At 39.1% G+C, this 21,653-nt stretch overlaps 1 protein-coding gene across 1 annotated transcript in view; it reads left to right on the top strand.

The window, feature by feature from the left end:
* The window catches only part of LOC122804723 (dipeptidyl peptidase 4-like), a 1,230,541-nt gene that overhangs the window by 738,115 nt on the left and 470,773 nt on the right, over nucleotides 1-21,653 (top strand). The window contains exon 15 of the mRNA XM_044074775.1: nucleotides 11,376-11,429. Within this exon, the coding sequence (XP_043930710.1) occupies nucleotides 11,376-11,429 (54 nt within the window). The remainder of the gene's footprint in view (nucleotides 1-11,375; nucleotides 11,430-21,653) is intronic.

The following is a 21,653-nucleotide window of genomic DNA, read 5'->3' as shown; positions in this document are numbered from 1 at the left end:
CACCACTCTCCCATGTCCCACCCATTCCCTGCCATGCCCCCAATCTCTCCTATATATCACCCATTCCCTGTCATACCCCTAGTCTCCACTATGTCCCACCCATTCTTTGTCATGTCCTCCACTCTCCCCATGTCCCACCCATTCCCTGTCATGCCCCCACTTTCCTCTATGTCCCATCCATTCTCAGTCATGCCCCCCACTCTCCCCATGTTCCACCCATTCCCTGTCATGCCCCCACTCTCCCCTATGTCCCATCCATCCCCTGTCATGTTCCCCACTCTCCCCGTGTCCCACCCATTCCCTGTCATGCCCCCACTCTACCCTAAGTCTCATCCATCCCCTTTCACATCCCCCACTCTCCCCTATTTCTCATCCATTCCCTGTCATGCCCCCCACTCTCCCCATGTCCCATGCATTCCCTGTCATGCCTTCACTCTACCCTATGTCTCATCAATCTTCTGTCATGTCCCCCACTCTCCTCATGTCCCATCCATTTTCTGTCATGTCCCCCACTCTTCCCATGTCTCACCCATTCCCTGTCATGCCCCCCACTCTCCCCATGCCCCATCCATTCCCTGTCATGCCCCCCACTCTCCCCATGTCCTATCCATCCCCTGTCATGTCCCCCACTCTCACCTATGTCTCACCCATTCCCTGTCATACCCCCAGACTCCACCATGTCCCACCCATTCTTTGTCATGCCCCCCAGTCTCCCCTATGTCCCATCCATTCCATGCCATGCCCCCCACTCTCCCCATGTCCCACCCATTCCCTGCCATGCCCCCACTCTTCCCTATGTCCCATCCATCCCCTGTCATGTCCCCCACTGTCCCCTATGTCCCACCCATTCTCTGTCATACCCCCTTCTTGCAATCAATGTGGACCAAGTCTTTGTGTCACTTTCCGAAATTAAAAATAGTAGCTCCATTGTCCCCGAGAATAGCCTATGGATGTCTCCTGAGAAACATCAATACCCCACTTAGCACAATCCCTCCATCAACTTTCAGCATGTCTCTAACCAGTGATTATATCCCTGATTTGATGTCCTTATCCTCTAACCCTGGAAATTTCAGTGTTATTTATCGTACTACTGTTATGAGGTGACTTTATGTCCCTGCATACATATCACAACATTGTAAAAGGCAGATCATTGCTCAGCATGGTTGAGTTCTTTAAAGAGGCTTACTGAGGTCATGCATGAGGGGCATACAGTCCACACTGCTTATCTGGACCATTTCAATGCCTTTTACACTATCCTCAAACTGGATTGTTGATAAACTCTGCTAACTCAACATTGACCCGAACATGGTTCATTGAAATTGTAATTAGCTGTCTGATGAAACCATACTGTTGCGTTCAGGGGTATTTGTCCTAGTCAGGAAAATGTCACCAGTGGTGCCCAACAGGACTCTGTCAATCCTCCTTTTTGGTATATGTTTCAGTGAAGTAAAAAGTGATATTAAGAGACTATGGCTAAGCAATCTTGCCGATGACTTCAAAGTGGGTTTGGTAATCAAGTCCCATTCTAGTATTCAGATTTTCTAGCAAGAGTTGCATCAAACACATATTCTGTGTATTAATTATGGAGTTACCCTCCACACCAAGAAATGGAGCATAGGTGCCTTTGTTAAACTTAACATCACCACTGCTTACTATATTGATAACATTCCACATAAATTTGACACAGTTACCAGGAACTTGGGTGTGTATATTGATAACAGACTGTCTTCTGAAAAACACATCTCTGTTGTAAACTGATAAACCACACGAAATGACAACTGAATAACCAAAAAAGAGTAAAAACGGACAAAGCAGCTACATCTCTGTCGTAGCTAGATAATACTTCTGTCTTGGAAAACAAGACCTTTGTGGTATTTTCTCAAGGTCTAAAGAAGTTATACTCACACTTTATTCATCTCTTATGAATCCCGTCATTGACTATAATGCATCCTTCAGCATGTACCTCACCATGCACCTAAATCAGCTTGGGAGAATTCATTTTCCTCATCAAAATGATCTCATGTCTCAGTATCCTTAGCTGCTTTGACAGATTACAGCTCCTCTTCTTAGTATCACACAGACCCAGAAGGATGATCTCTGCATAACCTTCTTCTAGAAAGCCCATGCATCTTAGTAATATTTGTTTACTTTTACATTTGCAGTTTTTCAAATTGAATTCATATCTTCTCACCCAGTAACTAAATCAGTCTTCTGTCATGCTACTCACTGGTCACACCCCGTCCTAAAATACAGCTCTCTGAAGAATCTGAGTGCTGGCTGATTACTAAATAGTAGTCTAGGGAGTATGTTTCAATAAAAATATTAAACTTCACTGGTGTCTTTAGTTATTTCAGTGTCACTTATAGTAGTGTCAGTGGTGCCAGATGTAGCATGCTCAGCTTTAGATCATGAGGTCTGGGGTTCTAGTTCTACTCCAGATAGATGGATTGCAAACACTACAGTGCAGCACGAAGGGTGGGTACTGCCCTCCTGAGTGTGTTGTCATTCAAATGAGATGTCAAACAAAGCTCACATCGCTTTGACTTGCTGGTAGTTCAGGTGACCTGGCACCTCTAAAAAGAGCAGAGGTCCTTTATTTAACACAACATAAAAATATTTACATATTTACATAATTTACATATTTACAGGCAGATATATATATATGGTTCAGTGTCATTTTGCTGAAAATCCATTTCGCCGAAAATTTCGGACAGAGGGTCCAAATTACCAAAAATCCATTTCGCTGAAAATAGTACTGACAGTGTATCTGCCCTTTTCCATACTGTAGTGTGATCTCGGAGAGAGAATATTAAAGTAGGGGGGTGTAACCCCCCACCCAGTACAGTTTAATATTGTCTAGTATTGTTTTATATTGAGCAGTCCCTATTAAAAGGGTAAGTAAGTAGTTTATAACCTAAGAAGGTGAAGGGCTATGCCCCCCACACCCCCTGTTGTGGGGGTCTGTGGCCCCCACCACCCCACTTTAATATTCTCACTTCGTAATCGCACTACAGTGGGGAAAAGGGCAGATACACTGTCAGTACTATTTTCGGTGATTTGGACCTTATGTCAGAAATTTTTGGCGAAATGTCATAAACCCATATAGATATATATATATATATATATATATATATATATATATATATATATATATATATATATATATATATATACACACACACACACACACACACACACACACACACACACACACACACATACACACATTTCTATTTTTTAATATGTATCATTTTTCTTATAACATCCTCATTATTATTCTTCAGTAATTGACTTACCACACATTTGTTTGCAACCATAATCTGATTTTTTGCAGTAGTTGCCAAAATCTATTGCCCATTAAACAATATTTCATTTCGTCTTTCATTCCAAATAACCCATATTACATAAAATGCATTCTTATCTACACTTCTCACATATTCTTTCTTTTTATTCAAATAATATCTATACGTATTTATATTTGTTTATAATTTATATTTATGTTGTTTGTAATTAATATTCTCAAAAAATATTTCACACAATTTTTTAGAGTTTCACCATTCATTTATATTTTGGAAAAAAAAAACATGTTCTGTTGTCTTTTCCTCCCCACAAAATAAGCACCTGTTCAAGTTTCTTTTTATTTGGCATATTCCTGTTTACAGGTAACTTATTTATTACTAGTTTGTATAGGAAATCCTGGCACTACTACCTTGGTTCACCACATTTTCCTTATTTTAATCTTTTTAATCACTTCTTCTGGTAAAATTTCCAATTAAATAATATTATTGCTTTATCACATTATTATACCACATCCTTCTATCTTTCTCTAAATCATTTTTGTTGTTTTTTCATGTTACTATTTTTCTTGATAAGTTTTAATTCCTTCATTCCCTTATGCTTTTTCCTAGTTTCATCATCTTCCAGAATTGTTTTGTAGTTGTATTTAAATATTCTCACTATTAAATTTCAATTCTCTTTCTTTATCCATTGAAATACTTACTACACAAGTTTAATGCATCAGAATAAATAACTGGATTTTGTAACCCAAATCTCCCTTCATCTTCAGTCATATACAACACATCTGTTTTCACCGAGTTTATCGTTAAACTTCATATGAAAGAAAATACTGACTGCACAATTTCCTCTTCGTATTTTTCAAGGATCATATAAACATTTGACATATATGCTATATTTCTCATTCATACCAAATTTATCTGATAAACCCCTTTCTTGAATGCTAAGCTATACATCCTCCATGTAAAACGTATTTCTTGAATTTTTTTTATCAACCCTCCCACTACATCATTACTACATAATTTTCCAAAATGTTATAACTAGCAAACATAAACCCTTACTTTTATCTTTATTCAGGATCCCATTTCCTTTAAACATCCAGTCAAACAAGCCAACACTTCCCTCATCCATATTTTGTTCTTATCAACTACAACTATATTGACTACGTGTGTCAGAGCTACTGGAGTCACTCACTGCCTTCCTTTGTTCATGTATCTAGCGTCTTTCATTTTGTAAGCTACTTCACTCATTATCATATTCATCAGCAATAAAAATGTTATTCCACTCATGGGACATCCTTGTCTTATACCACACTTCATCCATATTTCCTCACCCATTCACTAACTCTATCTAACTGTCACTCTATTATTCTGATATGCTGGCATACACACTCTCCTAATTCGATTATCTATTTCATACTTCTCCATAACATCCCATAAAGCATCATGTCCTACTCTGTTAAATGCCTTGCTACTATCACCTACCAGAAGTTTCACATCCTCCCTTTTACTTACATCATTCACAATTTCTGACATAACCAATAACCTGACACTTCCCTTTTATACCATACATCATTTTTTTCCATACTCTCACCCATCTTTCCATTCTTCTCTGTATTATTCTCATAAAAATGTTATAATTTGTGTTATTTAGAGTAATGGATCTTCAATCTTTTAGTTTTTTCTTCTCATCTTTCTTCAATATATGTTTTAATATCCCACTACATAACTGGTCATAAACAAACCCTTCTTTCAACCATTCATTAAGTACATTTTCCAAAATACTCTTTTTGTCAGTCCATTAGTTTTGTGTACATTATCTAGCCGATACCATTTCGGGCTGATACTGAATCAGCGTTTACTTTTCAAAGTACTTAATCCAATTCATTAATAACAATTCTTTTTCAAATTCTTCCTTAACTCATTTTGGATTTTTGTTTTACATTCCATTCTCTCTTATTTTGTTTCATTTTGCTCTTATATGTATTTCCACATGCTGCACTACAATAGTCATAATTTGCTATTTTTACCTCGCATTTCACATTTTTTCATTTCTGGCAATACTACCTTACACTCCACTGAAAAGAGGCCACTAGCCTATTTGGACTAATCCAATCAATGCAGGATAAATTAAGTAAATTATTAATTTTGAGCTGAATGGGCGTGCCTTCGTTGAAAACTGGGCATCGGGCTGGCAACTCGACACCATAAATACCAACTGCCAGTCATTAGCGGACCGGAGTTCCGCTGTGGCGACCCCTAACCGGGAAAAAGCCGAAAAGACAAACAACAACATTCATTTTGCCAAAATCCTCAATTTGGAACTTGTATAGGAAAATATTTACCATCTGGCACTTCAGTACCATCTTCTAGTTAACAAAACAAATAGTGTTCTCCCCTTATAGCTTCATTCAAATCATAAACAGTCTTGTCAAGTTTAATTTCAGTTGCCATGTTATTGACTCAGACAGTAATTGCAGTCTTTTTTTTAATCACACCTTTGCTGTTCAGTATGGGTTCTTCCTTCTTGTCTTTATTCCTCAGTAGTGTTGTAATATTCCTTTGAGCATTCATGATTTTTATATGATAAGATCCATCCTTATGTGATTCAGAGCTGGGAAACTTCCTAGACAAGCATATCAGTCTTTACAGTTATGTAAAACTCCATTACTTCTCACTTTCACATTGCACATACCAACCTTCTGGCAAATCAAACATCCTAAAGCTGTAGAAGCTTCTATTCCCCTGTTTGAAAGTGAATAGTGTAGTTGTTTTTCTTATGTTTACAAATAAACAATTTCTAACTCAGTTGTGGCATATGATAGACTGAGATGGCAAACATCTGTGCATGGATGGCTACAGTTTATCTCTTAGCACTACTGATTGGACTTTTGAGCAGACATTACATTGCACTCTACCGTAGTGTTCAGGTTAAAGACAACACTCTGATTATTTATCTTAATATTTGCATCCAGAGATCTGACTGCTCAACTTGCCTTGGTGTAATCATTCCACATTCTTGCACACATCATAACTTTCCATATTTAAAATAAGAACAAATAAGCCATATTCTGTTCTTCCTTAACAATATGCATTAACTTCACTTGCAATGTTCTTTCCTGTGATTTATGCACTTTAGAAAAATATTTCTTTTACCACAGCTGTTACACAACTGAACCACTACAGAACACATCCTTTTTCTCATATTTATATCCACAAACCATCTAAAATCTAACAGTGACATGTTTTTTTTTATTGAATTGCTCTCTCTCTCCTTTATTGTAAAATGCCTTAGCTTTATTTTTGCATGCAAATATGTATTATTCTAACTCTTGCATTAACTCTTTAATTTGAGTCAAAACAAAGTAGATGTCTCTGTGCACATGTGCAGTTTAATTTAATGTTAAATCTGATTCTTCTCATATCCTGTCAGCTCATTTTGAATACCACCACACATTACTCTGTTTTGTGTCAATAAACTGTTGAACTTGTCAAACTTACAATGTTTGGCTCAGTTCTTTAATTCAGTAAAGCACCCATGCTTTGTGTCCTTGTACCTTCATACAGAGCAACTGTTGAGTATATACTGCATTTTTCTTGGCTTACAATAGTCCAGAAACTTTTGTTTTATTACACATATTCTTTCTCTGTCTCCCTGACAAAACTCAGATGTTGTGCATGTTAGCTACTTCTTCCTCGATGACATGAAGAAATGGTGCACATTGTACAATCTTAGGCATCCCTGTTATTTCAGCCACAATCACAAGCACGTTGAACTTCTAGATATGCAGTTTCTAATTTTCAGGCATATTGATTTGTAGACAATTTTCCAGTCTTTTAGTCTCAAAACCAGGGATGTAGTTTGTCAATTGGCATCCTGTACAATTCCTCATTGGATGCACACTTAAGACAATGGAGGACCAGGAAAAAAATCTCCCCGTACTCCAAATTTGAGGGAGGAAATCCTCTAAGTATTGGCATGCAGTTATTTTCTACATAAAGTTATACAAAATATTTTTGAGTATAACTCTTTCAGCTGGCAGCTCTGTGATTTCTACTCTGTATATAATGGTTTTATATATTGTTTTTTTTTTTTTCAGTCGCTCTGTTTATAATACCATGTATTGACTGCCTTAATACCCTCAAGCCAACTATGATATTCACTTTCATAGGTTCATAGGTAGGTACTAGGCTATTGGCCCTGGGGCCTATATAAGCCTAGCCAAATGATACCCTGGCTTTGCCACCCAAGAAAATTATTTTTATGTGCCACTGTCGAGCAGAGCCACAGAAATGATCCCCAGGGTGAATTTCCTATCTCCCATCCAATCATCAGGATTTTTCTTTAAGAGTGCCAATGAGCAGCTTTGTTTGATATAGATAGGTAGTTTGTTCCAGAGTATGGGAAGTCTCTGGGACAGGAATCTATCCCTCCAGCATGTTCTGTTTATTATGGTGACAAGGTTTACGTCCTTATATATCCCTTTATATTTTATGTGTATATATCTGTCTATATATATATATATATATATATATATATATATATATATATATATATATATATATGTGTGTGTGTGTGTGTGTGTGTACATATAATGCCCCTTTATATATAATGTCCCTTTATATAACATATGTATGTATGTATTGCATTTTGTCATTCGCTCTGTATATTATGTCATGTATCTATTATGTTTTCCCTGGGATGAGACTGAAATGGATCCACTAGGATCAGTGCTCTACTCCAGTTAGCAAATTCAAAAAATAAATTAAAAAACTAACTAACTAAATAAATAAATAGATAATAGCTCTTTGCCTTTCCTACACTGCCTGAAACACCTTTCTGAAACAGTAGTAAAGAATTATACTGGCTCCTTGTTGCTTTTTACACACACATACACACACACGCACATGCACACACACACACACACACGCACACACACGCACACACACACACACGAACACGCGCGCGCACACACACACACCCACACACACCCACACACACACGCACACATGCGCACACACTGGAAGTACAGTAAATTCACCCATGAACAGCCCTGTTTACCCCATCTTTCCTTGTTTTTTTAAAGGCAACAACTTTTGTTGCCATGTAATGCTTAGGTTATGAAATTAAATAATAAAGACATGAGATGATATGCTCTCAGCAGTTAGTCTTGACTATTTTAGCTGAGCAACTAGTACAGGAAACTAAATTACAAAAATTAGCCCATAACTGTGACTAGTCAGCTATGAAACCAAATTGGAGTGGTATATTCATAGGTTAGAACTAAGCTAACTGCCTTTGTGAGCCATTTGAAGCCTAGGCAATTACCCCATGTGAGAATCAAACCCTACACCTTGCAACTGTAAGGTAAACACCTTAGCCATTATGCCATCCTCCCACCCACTTATTCCTGCACTCAATAACAATTAAATGCACATATTACCAAAATAGCTTCCTATTTCTGGAACAGTTTTCAGTAACAACCAGTATTTAACTATATATTAAATAAATGTATGAATGAGTCATAAGAATTAGTATTGACTTCACATACTGATTATCCATACTGATCTGGAACGCACAACTCCTTAGCTATCTCATAGCATTTTTGTATGGAAAACAGACTTCCAGGAGGGTACAGCTAGAACCCCCTTGAGGTATTTAGGAGCTCAGTCAAGGACTAAGGTGTTTTGTGAAACACAATGACGTGATTATTGAGAGGTTTTGTTTTCATTTAAATCCAGGATTCTACATATGTAAACCTTTCTGATATCAAAATGTAGCATTACCTTTAATAAATGCATACTGTACTTTATGCCCAAATTTAAGTTCCATTCCTGTTTATTGTAGCCCTTGTGGTTGAGTTCCAGCCTATTATCAGTCATTGAAAATGCAGTCTCGTGTCAAGTTTGCATAGTCAGCAAGAGTGTGCAAAAATGTGTGCAGGAAAGTCTAGCATCTGTCCTACATAACAATTGCCTTTTTGTATATAGCACTGATGCCAGGTTTGTATGTATGTATGTGAGAGCCTCTGTGAGTCAGTATGAATGTGATTTGGGGATTGAGGGGTGAATAGTATGCAGGAAAGTAGGATCTGATTTTTAGTAGTGTGCAGAGGTGTTGTCTGTGTGAATTGTTAAATGGTACGGGTAACGGATTTGTGTGTGCCTTTACTGGATGTGTGGTCTGGTGCTTCTGCTCTGTATATGTTTGAGCAGCAAATGGTAGTGGTGTGTGTGTGTGTGTGTGTGTGTGTGTGTGTGTGTGTGTGTGTGTGTGTGTGTGTGTGTGTGTGTGTGTGTGTCTGTGTGTGTGTGTGTGTGTGTGTGTGTGTGTGTGTGTGTGTGTGTGTGTGTGTGTGTGTGTGTGTATGTGTGTTTGCATGAATAGTGAATCTGCAGCACTGTGTGTGTGTGTGTGTGTGTGTGTGTGTGTGTGTGTGTGTGTGTGTGTGTGTGTGTGTGTGTGTGTGTGTGTGTGCACGCACATGGGTATATATGGTGTGAATTGTATGAAAGCTGAGTGTAGTCTATTGGAAAGTTGTACAAAGTAAGTGTTTCTGTGAATCTGTGCTCCAAGTGGCACTTACCTCAAATAAGTTAAATCACTGTGTTGGCCATATAACCTTCCAGGGGTACAGGTCAGGACTTCCCCCATGGGGATTGTGCTGGGAGCTTACCCTCGCAAAAGAAGTGTTTTTTTTGGGGGGGGGGGCTGCACTGAGCTGCTTAGTGAGCTACTCTCTGTCTCCATTCTCCCAAAGAGATAGTACCCATCAGATGGGGCTATGTAGGCAGGGAACCTAGATGGAAGGAGATGAACCTCCTCACCCAATATTTCCCTTTGAGTGGGGCTGCAATTGTGGATTGGGAAGGGGCTTGTAGAGCCTATAAGAGGGCAGGGGAGGGAAGAGAGGTTAGGTCACTTGCTTGTGTGGGACATTTCCTTATATGGTCCGAACATCCTACACAAGCCCAGATAGTGCCATCCAGGAGAGCATGAAATGGGCATACCATGGGACCATTATTCATTTCTATGAGTGATGTAAACCTAGTACAGCCACACCTTCTGAAGTACACAAATTTTACACATTTCACTGCTCTCCATCAGAGTGGTGCCCTTTTTGTCTCTTCCCCTTTGTAGTGGGTAATTGTTCAAAGACCCTTCACTGTTCACCCTCTCCAGCTAAATGCAATGAATTTCTGAGCTACTAATCAAATTCAGAATAATAAATCAATCAGTTAATAAATTAATTAATAAATAAACAGTAAAACCCAGAAATATAAAAGTATGAACTTGTTAATAAGTTTATCCCGTAGATTCATTTGGTTCATAGTCAGGGCTTTATCTCTTATATCAGTAGAGCTGGCATATGTGAGAAGTAGGTTTTATGTTGTTAAGGGGCATATATTTTATTTTCTCTTTGCCTAGAAATCACCACATTTCGACATATTTATCTAAATATACATTATACAAAAAGAGACTGAAGCAACTGAAACCAGATATACAGGATGAATCATATTAAGATCACACTGTCATATTTCTAAGTTTTACTGTTATTTATTTATTTGTTTATTGATTTATTTATTTATTCTGAGTATTTTTTTTCCTTTGAATATTACAAATCCTACACTAGTTAAGACTGAATGTATATTGTAATGTATTACAACAACTGAGACTGTGTTCCAAGTGGCACTTATCTCAAGGTAGGTGCAGTTTTGGAGTTGTGTGTATAAGCTTTGGAAGTGCAGAGCAGGCTTGCCTCCATGAGGTGTGTGGAGGGGGTTTACCCTCACACAAGAAGGGTACACTTTTTGTTTGGGGGGGAATGCACTGCAGCTGAGCAACGGCCGATAGTAAGCAAAGTTCTTAGAAGATGACACCCAAAACAGTTGTTCACAAACAGAAATACAAAATGTGATTTTTATATTACAAAACACAATAGCAGATTAAGTATTACTGTTCTCTAATAACCACGCAGCATGTTGTTAGAAATAGTCTTTAAAATATACTCTGAAAAAAACGTCCTACATGCATTTTTTTTTCATTCTAACTAAAAGCTACTGCTTTCTTCTTTTCTGCAGATACTATATCAGCAATGAATTTGAAGGATATCCTGGTGGAAGAAATCTTTATAAGTAAGAAATCACTGCATATTGAGCAGTTTGAGTGACAACTGGAGTTATTTAAACACATTGTTTTGGAAATGTATACAGCAATAGATAAAGAACAGGGTTACAGACCTTAGTTTTCACAATTTTATGCAGTTATTGCTTTAGCTATGAATTACCAGTGATACAACTTCCAGTGGCATGTGCTTCCTATGGCATAGTTTTATGAATTTTGGTAATGTTATTCTCTGACATCTTCAATAAAATGTAGCTGCAAAGATTTGTTCCTCATTTTCCTACAGATTTCACTTATCTGAGTTAGCCTTGCCAACGTGCTGATGTCAGAATTATTTAGGGGCAATATTATGCTTCCACTATGAGTGGATGAAACTGACTGCAGCAAGGATCAGAATCTCCAAACAGCGTTTGCAAATGTATTTATTTTATTTTTATTTATTTAACATTTGTTTATCGGGAAAGTCTGACTTGGAACAAAGCCAATTTTCAGTGGAGGCCCAGGAAGAAACACTCCAGATGCATGTCTTTGTAATGTGGGAGGAAACTGGAGCACCCAGAGAAAACCCACACGAACACAGGGAGGACATGCAGACTCCGCACAGAAGGCACTCCAGCCGAGAATCGAACCGGAGAACCTCTTCCTGTGAGGCAACAATGCTATCACTGCACCACTGTGTCAGCCAAATAAAATAAGTCCAAATAAAAAAAAATTGAAAAAACACTTTTGTTTTTAGCAGGGGGCATGCCTCCCTGCACCCCTGATGTGGTTGGCAACCCCCGCCTCACACACTCTACACTTATATATATACTAACTCTATGGTCATACCTGAAAAGGGCATCAGTAATAGAATAACTTGCTGAAAGTAAATTTCCTATGGAGGGACTTGGATCGTCAGACGGTTGAACCTCACGCAATTGAAGCTTGAGAGTACCATCTTCATCCACCCATAGGTTACCCCAGTATTACAATTCCTGAGATTGTTCCACGTGGACTAAAGGTAGAGCACGTTGTCCCCAAATATTCAGCAGAAATAACAGTACAAACACAGTGGTTCATGCATTTTCCACACAGGTTAAGTGAGATGTTCAGATAAAGAATAATATAATTTCTCTAAAACAAACAAGCAAACAAACAAAACACTTAGCTAAAGTACAGGAAGTGTAAACACAGTGGAGGACAGAAATGACAGAAAAAAATGGACAAGTTGGTTCTTGTGTGAAATGATACATTTTATACTAGGAATGAGTTTGGGATCAGTCCTAAACAATTTCTCTAATTCTACAAGGAAAGATGTTTTGTCTGTTACACAACAAAGTCCCTCATATATTCCATTTATCAAATTTTCCATTTTTTATTTGAGTTCTTGTTTCCAATTGATTTCAGTAGGCTGTGGGAAATGTATAAGCATTATAATTAATGGGGCTTTTGCATGTTTCTGTAGATTTCTTTGTGAAGCACTGCGGGTGCTCAAATCCCAGATGCTCAAAACCACAGTCTTGAAGCCACAGATACAAGGGTGTTGTGGCTAATATAAGCTCCTGCTAAGGCTCAAACTCAAATATAAATTTGAGCAAGCAGCCCTGAGGAGGAAGTGGGAGAAGTATTTTAGTTAGGAACAAGGGGTTAGTGTCAGGGAGGAGGAAGAAAGTTTTATGGTTATGGAGCAGGAAAGGAATTAAGTTTAGGGAGTGGAAGGGGAGTTTAAGGGTTAGAGAGAGACAGTGGAATTTAAGTTTAAGGAGGGAGGTTGGAGTTTTAGGTTTAGGAAGTGATCCAAGGCTATATATTTAGGTAAGGGGGAGTGAAGTTTTAGAGTGAGAGACTGAGGGAACTAGGCTGAGTGTTGGGAGGGCTATATAGAAACAGGAGATTGAGCACTTGCTATTTTGAGCGATCAAGTGTGTTGCAAATTACTACTAGTATGTTAACACCTGTAATAGGCCCATTTCTTTGACCAGAGTTTTCTGCTCTGGTTCAAAGGTACTTTAATAATTCTTAGTTATGTTATATAATGTATTTATGTATTTTAGAGAGGCTTTTGTTAGTTTAAAACATTAGTTATATTTTATTAAGATTTATCACAGTTGAGTTAGCTGGTATCTGGTCCATTTTGCCACAAATTCATTTTACATTTGGCAAGTGTATGCATGTGTTTTATTTTTTATTCACACTTTTTAATTTCATTTTAAAGATCATGAGCAATGCTTTTTAATTTCATTTTAAAGTTAATGCGCAAAGATCTGTGTAATTTTGCAGTGCAAAACTTATGTTTTTAACAAAACGGTAATTGCATGCATCTTCATGTGTGTGTGTGAGCACCCTTTCCTTGAAAACCATTTTTTTTACTAATAAGAATTTTAAAATGACTTTTAAAACACCCACTGAACACAGACGTTTGACCAAGCAACAATCCATTGTCCTAAAGTGCTGATAGTATATAATGACCTCATTGTTTGGTCAAAGGGTAATTATGATTAACTGTAATGTAAAAATAATTGGAATGCAATTTGTTAATTGACAGTTCCTGGAGGTACTGCTTGGAGTGAACTCTGCTACTGAGAATCAGCTGAGGAAAGTCTATTTTTATTTTGAAGTTGCAAATCCAAGAAAGTTGATATTTTGATTTGTGGTTTATTAAATAAACCAGTTCTAAACATATATGTGTATATACACTCCCTCATGTGTATTCTTATACTTAAACTGAAGGTGTAAATGACTAATTTAACCAGAAGCCTGCCAAATAACTGTTCCTCACAGTAACCTGTACTGCCGAACTGAGCATAAACCATATGTTGGGCTAAATGTTACCTCTTGCACTGTGACTACTGTGTACCAGGCATGACTGAATAGTGTTAACAACCATGGAGGAATTACTGACTAAAATTTTAAAATCACTGGTGGAAATGATCAAAAGTTAGTGCAACAACAACAGATGATTATGCTAATCATCATAGCTGCTACCTTGAAAACTGACCAGCTCTGAAGACACTAGCCAGGTAGTATGACCTGGACATTATTTAAAGACTTTTAAATGCTGTGCTACCATACAGAATTGGAGTTAAGCAGAATGACCAGGAATCACATTACCCAGCTGACAGGAAAGGCACCAAAAACATACATGGACTTCGGTGAGACTCATTGCATAGACTATGATAAACTTAAGAAAGAACTGATTGTCAGGGTTGGTATAATGCCTGAGGCACAATCAATAAAACTTCATAGGTGGACTTTTATTACAGATAATCCATTAAGAGCACAGATGCATGACTTAAGACATATTTTAAAACACTGGCTTGAACCTGACTGCAACAGTAAAGCAAAGATGTTATAAATGTTAACAGTACACAGATTTAAAATAACTTTGCCTTGTAATATATTAAGTACTGTATAGTCATTCAAAAATTCTGAGTACGCTAATAACATTAATAGAATGCATATTAGTTAATGACAGAGTATTTAAAAGTGAACTGTCAACTTCTAAGATTAAAACTGCAGTAAAAAATGTACCATATTTTGGGAAACAGTAAGGGTTAATTTGTTACAGGTATGGAGGGAGAGGTCCCCTTCATAATGTCGACTTATTATTTTGTCAACGTTCAAAACAACTAGAAGAAAACATCAGCAGCTTACAATCATCCACCACATGGAGGAATTACTGGCTAAAATTGTAAAATCACTGGTGGAACTGTTCAAAAGTGAGTGCAACAGCAACAGATGATTATGCTCATCATCATAGCTGCTACCTCATCCGCCACATAACCCACGCACTCAGGTCACTCCACACCAAGTACAAATATGACTCTGTCATTGTCCATGTTGGTGTGAATGACCTGAAAGGTGCCTCCCTGGACTACATGAAAAGAGACATAGAGGAGCTCTCCGATCTTGTAGCCCAGGCAGGTATGACCCTAGCCCTGAGTAGCATTCTGCCATTGCTCAGAATGATACCGCAGTACAAGGACAAAATGATTGACTTCAACAATTGGCTAAGCTTCTGGTGTCATCCTAAGGGGATCCAGTATCTGTCTGCTTGGGATGACATGGTCGACAGACCACGATGCTTTGCCACAGATGGCCTGCACCTGTCGCCCCTGGGATTCCGGATACTGGCTAAGGTTCTTGCTGCTCCTATAGTGCCTTTTTTAGGCAAGGTTCAAATAACAAATTCACCACCGTAACAGGAACAGGCAAGCAAAAACTGAGGGTAATGCTACTCAATCCTAGAAGTCTAAATCTCAAAATGCACTCACTCGAGGCACTCCTTAAAATGGAGAACATCAATATCTGAACAATGACTGAGACCTGGTTCAAGGCTCCAGAGAGCACCCCTGCACTACCAGGCTATAACTCATACTACACTTTTCAGCCATGTAACCTTGACCAAAACACCAAAGGCGGAGGTGTGTCCATATACATTAAGGATATCCACACCTCCAGGCTAGTTGCTCAGCAAAATGCATCCGAGGTTATCCAAGTGCAACTAACTCTGGGCAAAACTGCAATCCAAATTGTAGCTTGCTACAGATCCCCCACCATGCCCCAGGATTCCCACTCCTCTTTTCTTGATGTACTGGAAAATATTAGGGTTCAACCAAACACCCTAATAATGGGCGACTTCAACTACCCTACCATTAACTGGGAAAACTACTCATGTACTAACTCCTTAGCTCAACGCTTTCTGGAATTCATAAACTCCAATGCCTTGGATCAACTTATCCACATCCCCACCAGGGGCAACAATATTCTAGACCTAGTCATTACCAACATGAGTGACCGGTGTTCCACACCTGAAGTCAACTCCTCATTGGTCCGATCCCACCATAAGCTAATCACCTTTGATATCCACATCCCGCCCCCACCCCCCATTAAGGAAGCCATGGTAAAAAATTTCTCCAAAGCCAACTTCATGCTTCTTAAGACAGAAGTGGTGAACTTCATGACACCCATGCAGATGGACAATACAGTTACAACTGCTGAATCCTACACAAATGCACTCTATAAGCAATTACACAAGTGCATGGATCGTGCTATCCCAAAAATAACCAAGATGCTATCCTCCAAAAAAAGGAAGCCAATCCGGTGGTCCCCTGCCATAAACAAACTGTACAACAGAAGGAAGAAACTGTTGCAAAAGGGAGTAAACTCCCATGAGTGGAGGAGATCCCTGGTCAGCCTCAGTAAGAAGCTGAGATCCCTTATAAGATCCTCCAAAGCTAGCTACGAAAACAAAATAGCCACTAAGTCTAAGGACAACCACAGAGCATTCTATAGCTATGTCAATAATCTCGATGGCAACACCCAGATCTGCTTTGAGTTACAGCACAACGGCAAGAAAATTACAGAACCAACTGATATTGCCAACATCCTGGCAGATAGGTTCAGTGCTAACTTTACCCCCCTGTCACCCCCTAAAGGGCCCATATCTATACAGGAAGAATGTAGAGTCCCTGTAATCATAACTACGCAGGTAAAAGCTGCACTCTCTAAAGTCAATAACACAGCATCCATGGGACTGGACAACATCCCAGGCTGCGTTTTACATGAACTTCAGAATGAACTGGCTCCCCACTTAAGCACCATGTTCAATAATAGCCTCACATCAGGCTTTGTGCCCACTGAATAGCGCACAGCAACAGTTATCCCACTCCACAAAGGGGGAGCCACCACTGATCCTGGGAACTGTCGACCTATTAGCCTGATGGGCCTGGTCTGCAAAGCCATGGAACGTATCATCATGGAACTCATAAAAAAAAGACATTGGTAACCTCCAAACTCTGGATCCCACCCAGTTCGGGTTTGTGAAAGGCAGATCATGCCTCCTGAACCTGATCGACTTCTTTGAGGCAGTCACCAAAGCCGTAGATGAGGGTAAGGTGGTTCACACAGCCTATCTTGACCTCGCCAAGACTTTCGACACCATGACCCATTCTAGAATTATACCTAAACTCACTAAACTAAGTGTAAATCCCTGCATCACAAGATGGGTTGCCAACTGGCTCACTGACAGAACCCACACTGTAAAAGTTGCAGCCTCCAAATCTGACCTCAAAGCAGCGACAAGTAGAGTACCACAGGGTTCTGTCCTGGAACCTCTCCTATTTGGTATCTACTTCTCTGAAGTACAGGCTAACACAGGACTCTGGCTAATGAAGTTTACAGATGACTGCAAACTAGGAGCCATAGTCAAGTCCCCAAATGATGTGGGCATCCTACAGAAGGGCCTCGCTGAGACAGATGCCTGGTGTCAGAGCCATGGCCTCAAGCTCAATGCCAAAAACTGCAGTGTCATCCCCTTTGGTAAAAACTCTGCACCCATGAACTACCACATAGGCAGCAATCTACTTAACATCGAATGTGTGATAAGAGACCTTGGGACCCAGGTGGACAGTAGTCTTTCCTTTGATAGTCACATCGCCACAGTAGTCAGGAAGCCCTTCTATGTGGCACACCTCATTATAAAAGGGTTCTCATCCAGGAAAAAAGAGGTCATTATTCCTCTCTACTCGACACTCATTAGACCCATTATAGAGTACAATGCCGCTCTTGGAATGTACCTCACAAGACATCTGCAGCAGCTGAAAAGGCCACAGAAGTACCTCACAAAGAGGATTACTGGGCAGAAACAAATGCCCTACACTGACCGCCTCAAAAAACTCCAGCTTTACTCCATAGCATATCGCCTACTCCAAGGTGATCTCTGCCTAACATATAAAGCTATGTTAAACCCAGAGCTGTTGGACATACTACCCCTAAAGAAATCCCAATCCCTCCGAGCTACACTCTCTAGGGACCTAAACCTTGTCACCACAATAAACAGAATATGCTGGAGGGATAGATTCCTGTCCCAGAGACTTCCCATACTCTAGAACAGGCTACCCATCTATGTCAAGCAAAGCTCTTCATTAGCACTCTTCAAGAAAAATCTTGATGAGTGGATGGGAAATAGGAAATATACCCCGGGGATCACTTCTGTGTCTCTGCTCGACAGTGGCACAGGAAAATAACTTTCTTGGGTGGTGTAAGCCAGGGAACCTTGTTGGCTATGCTTACGTAGGCCCTTGGGCTGATAGCCTAGTACCTACCTATGAACCTATGAACCCATGAAATCATGAACTCCCGGAATATCATATTTCCTCTCCAGGAAAGTACCCACTTGGCCACCATGGTGAACTTTACCCTTTCTCCACTGTAGTGCGATCTTGCAGTTGGTATATTTAAGTGGGGGAGTGGGTGGCACAGCACCCCCCCACATGGGGGTATGGAAGTGGTGAAGCTTCCCACTTAATTGGGTTTAATTTGCTTCCATTTCTAATGTTATTATTGGTGGCCAAGTGGTTACATTCCCAGAGAGGAAATATAATGTTCTGGGAGTTCGTGATTGTAAACTTCCAATGTTTTCATCTCACTCTTTTGAATGTTGACAAAATGGTAAATCAACATTTTAAAGTAGATCTGGAGGGAGATACATTGCTATGTTCTGTGCTTCTAACATTGAAGACATTCCTTCTGGTAGAAATGCAGAAACTGGGAAGCATGTTTTAGATGGAGTAGTTTCAATGCCGTGCAATAGGGCTACAGCTAGGATAACTATGTCAGTGTACTAAGACTGTATTTATAAAAATATGCTGAATTTTTAGAAGGAAAGAAAGTACAAGCTGTTTTAAATTCTGAAAGCATGATTTCCCTTGTAAAGCTTCACTTTCTGTTTAAGTGTCTGCTTAGTATCTAAAAAGTGTACGTAATATGCATTCATGGAGACAGAAAAGGTTGTCTCCTTACACGTGTAGAATTGTTACATCCTGTGGCTATAACTCTTGATTTAATTCATGATATAATGTTAGGGAAATATTTCTTCCCACTTTAAAGCACTATGGAAAATGTGGAGGTAAGATGATACACATATTCAGTATAAGAATGGGAATAGGAAAAGCAAGGTAGTCCCACTCATATGGAGATTTAAAATCAAACCAGAAGAAGGAATCTGACACAGGAAATAGAAAAAATGCAAAAATCTTGTTGTAATTTGATAGTGAGAAAGCTCCAGTCTATCAGAAGCATGCCGCAGTAATAGACCAATAACAATCCCAAACTGTAAAGAATATCACTGTAGGAAATGAAGGTAAAATAAAAGGGAACTCTGAAGTAAAACTTAGTACAAGCCAAAAGTAAACACAGAGACATACAAAAAGCATCAGCACAGAAATGGAGACATATATGGAAGAAGAAAGACTCTTAAGTGAGGACCCTCAAACAAAGTAAATAAAAACAAAATAACAGAAGCATGAGAATAACAAGTTCTGATCCCATTTCCTCCAGTTTAAAGCACAGAAAGTTTGATTATAAAAATAAATTTATGATCTAAAGAAGTAGTGAAAGTGGTAATAGTGTATTTTTCCTAGTATGCCCTTTGTAGTGAGGGACATTACTGGTAAGTGCATTATAGTGAAAAGGTGATATCCACTTCTACTAAGGTAGATAGAGTTAGAGAGAGACAAAGAGTACAACATATAAGGAAAGAGAGCACATGAGAGGCCAGTGCTAATAACCAAGAAAACAAAGCAGAAAGGAATTTTTAGAGCTACTTTTTGCAGTGGAAGACATAGAAAAAGCTACAGTGCCAATGTTTTTTGGGGAAGACACTACACCTTCAACCTCAGGGCAAGTTACTGAAGAACGTGACCCCAAGTTAGTTGACTTACAGATAAGGCATATATATTTTAAAAAGGTACAGCTAGAAGATGATACTTCAAGAAAGGAAAGAGTGAACATAACTAAGGCTGCAGGGGATGATAGTGAACAAGATGTTTGCATATCTTCCTGCCCCTTCTTTGAGATAAAATATGCCCTCTTACAGAGAATAAAGTACAGTTGTATAAGTTGCACTTATCCAAACAGTAGATGTTTGACGTCCTCACTGCAGTAGTGTCCTTTAGGCTATGCGGGTTGTTTCCTACCCAGAGAACAACCAGACAAAATAAGCTCTGCCCACCACTCCTTCACTCTGACTGCTGATTGGCTAATTCCAAGGAGAAAAATTAGCAGTCACACTGAAGGTTCTTCAGGACTTTCATGCCCTATAGTGAGAGTAGAGCCTAACAATCCTGAAATAATCAACCAATAATAACACTAAAACCTATAAAGTAGAAACAAGCACAATTGCACTTTATATCCCAACTACAGCTTTATTCAAGAGAAGGGGGGATGAAGGGTGGGAGCGGCTACTTGCAGTGAGGAATTCAAACATCTACTGTTTTATGTAAGTACAATATGCACAATTGGGGTCTATATAAGATAATCGAAGTTTCAGAACTTCGAAAATCATATGGTCGACAGCATATGATTGAAGTACTGAAACTTCGAAAATCTAATAAAAAAAAAAAAAAAAAAAGTAACTGATTTAAGCAGGGGGAACACCCTGCACCCCCCACACCCCTACTACTTAAATATACCAACTCAGAGATCGCACTTTAACAGAGTATGGTGCGGAAAGGGAAGATTTCCCTTTCCTATGCTGTAGCGTGATCTCAGAGTTAGTATATTTAAAAAGTGGGGGTGGGGGGTGCAAGGGGGCTTGCCCTCCTGCTTAAAATCCTTTTAGTTTACTTTCCATTTTTTTTACATTGTTCGATGTTTTGCAACTTCGATCACTAGTGGTTGATGTCTAGTGATTCAAAGTTATAAAACTGTTCATCATTCCCACTACTGCAGTAGCCCTTAGGCTATAGGGGTTGAAAACCAAAGCCAAGCCATTATGGAAGAAGGAAGGATATGGATCCAAGAGCCCCTGGAGAATGGTCGTAGCAAAGTTTGACCTAGACCTGGAGAAAGAATCCAGTTTGAAATGCTTTGTAAATGCATGTACAGAGGACCATGTAGCTGCTTGTAGAATGTTTCTAGAGTCCATCCCTTCCCAGTATATCAGAGAAAAAGACAAAGTTCTAGTATAATGTGCTGTGATACTGCCTGGAATGGATTTGCCATGTTGAGAATAACAAAAAACGATAGCTGAGGAAAACCACTTTGAAATTGTCTGTTTAGGAACAGGGTGTCCTTTTTTGCCCTTTGGGAAGTAAGAAGAAATAGCTAATCATGTTTTCTAAAGGGTTTGTTTCTGTCAAGGTGTTACGTGAGCTGCCTGTGCACATCCTGAGTACATAGAATCTGATCTCCCTTGTGTTTAGGTTCTGGGTAGAAAACTGGGAGACTGCTGCCTTGATACAAAGTAAACTCTG

This window comes from Protopterus annectens, chromosome 6.part0 (genome assembly GCF_019279795.1).
Source record: "Protopterus annectens isolate FY-2018-M chromosome 6.part0, PAN1.0, whole genome shotgun sequence".
Lineage (NCBI taxonomy): Eukaryota > Metazoa > Chordata > Ceratodontiformes > Protopteridae > Protopterus > Protopterus annectens.
This window is presented reverse-complemented; position numbering and strand designations above follow the sequence as displayed.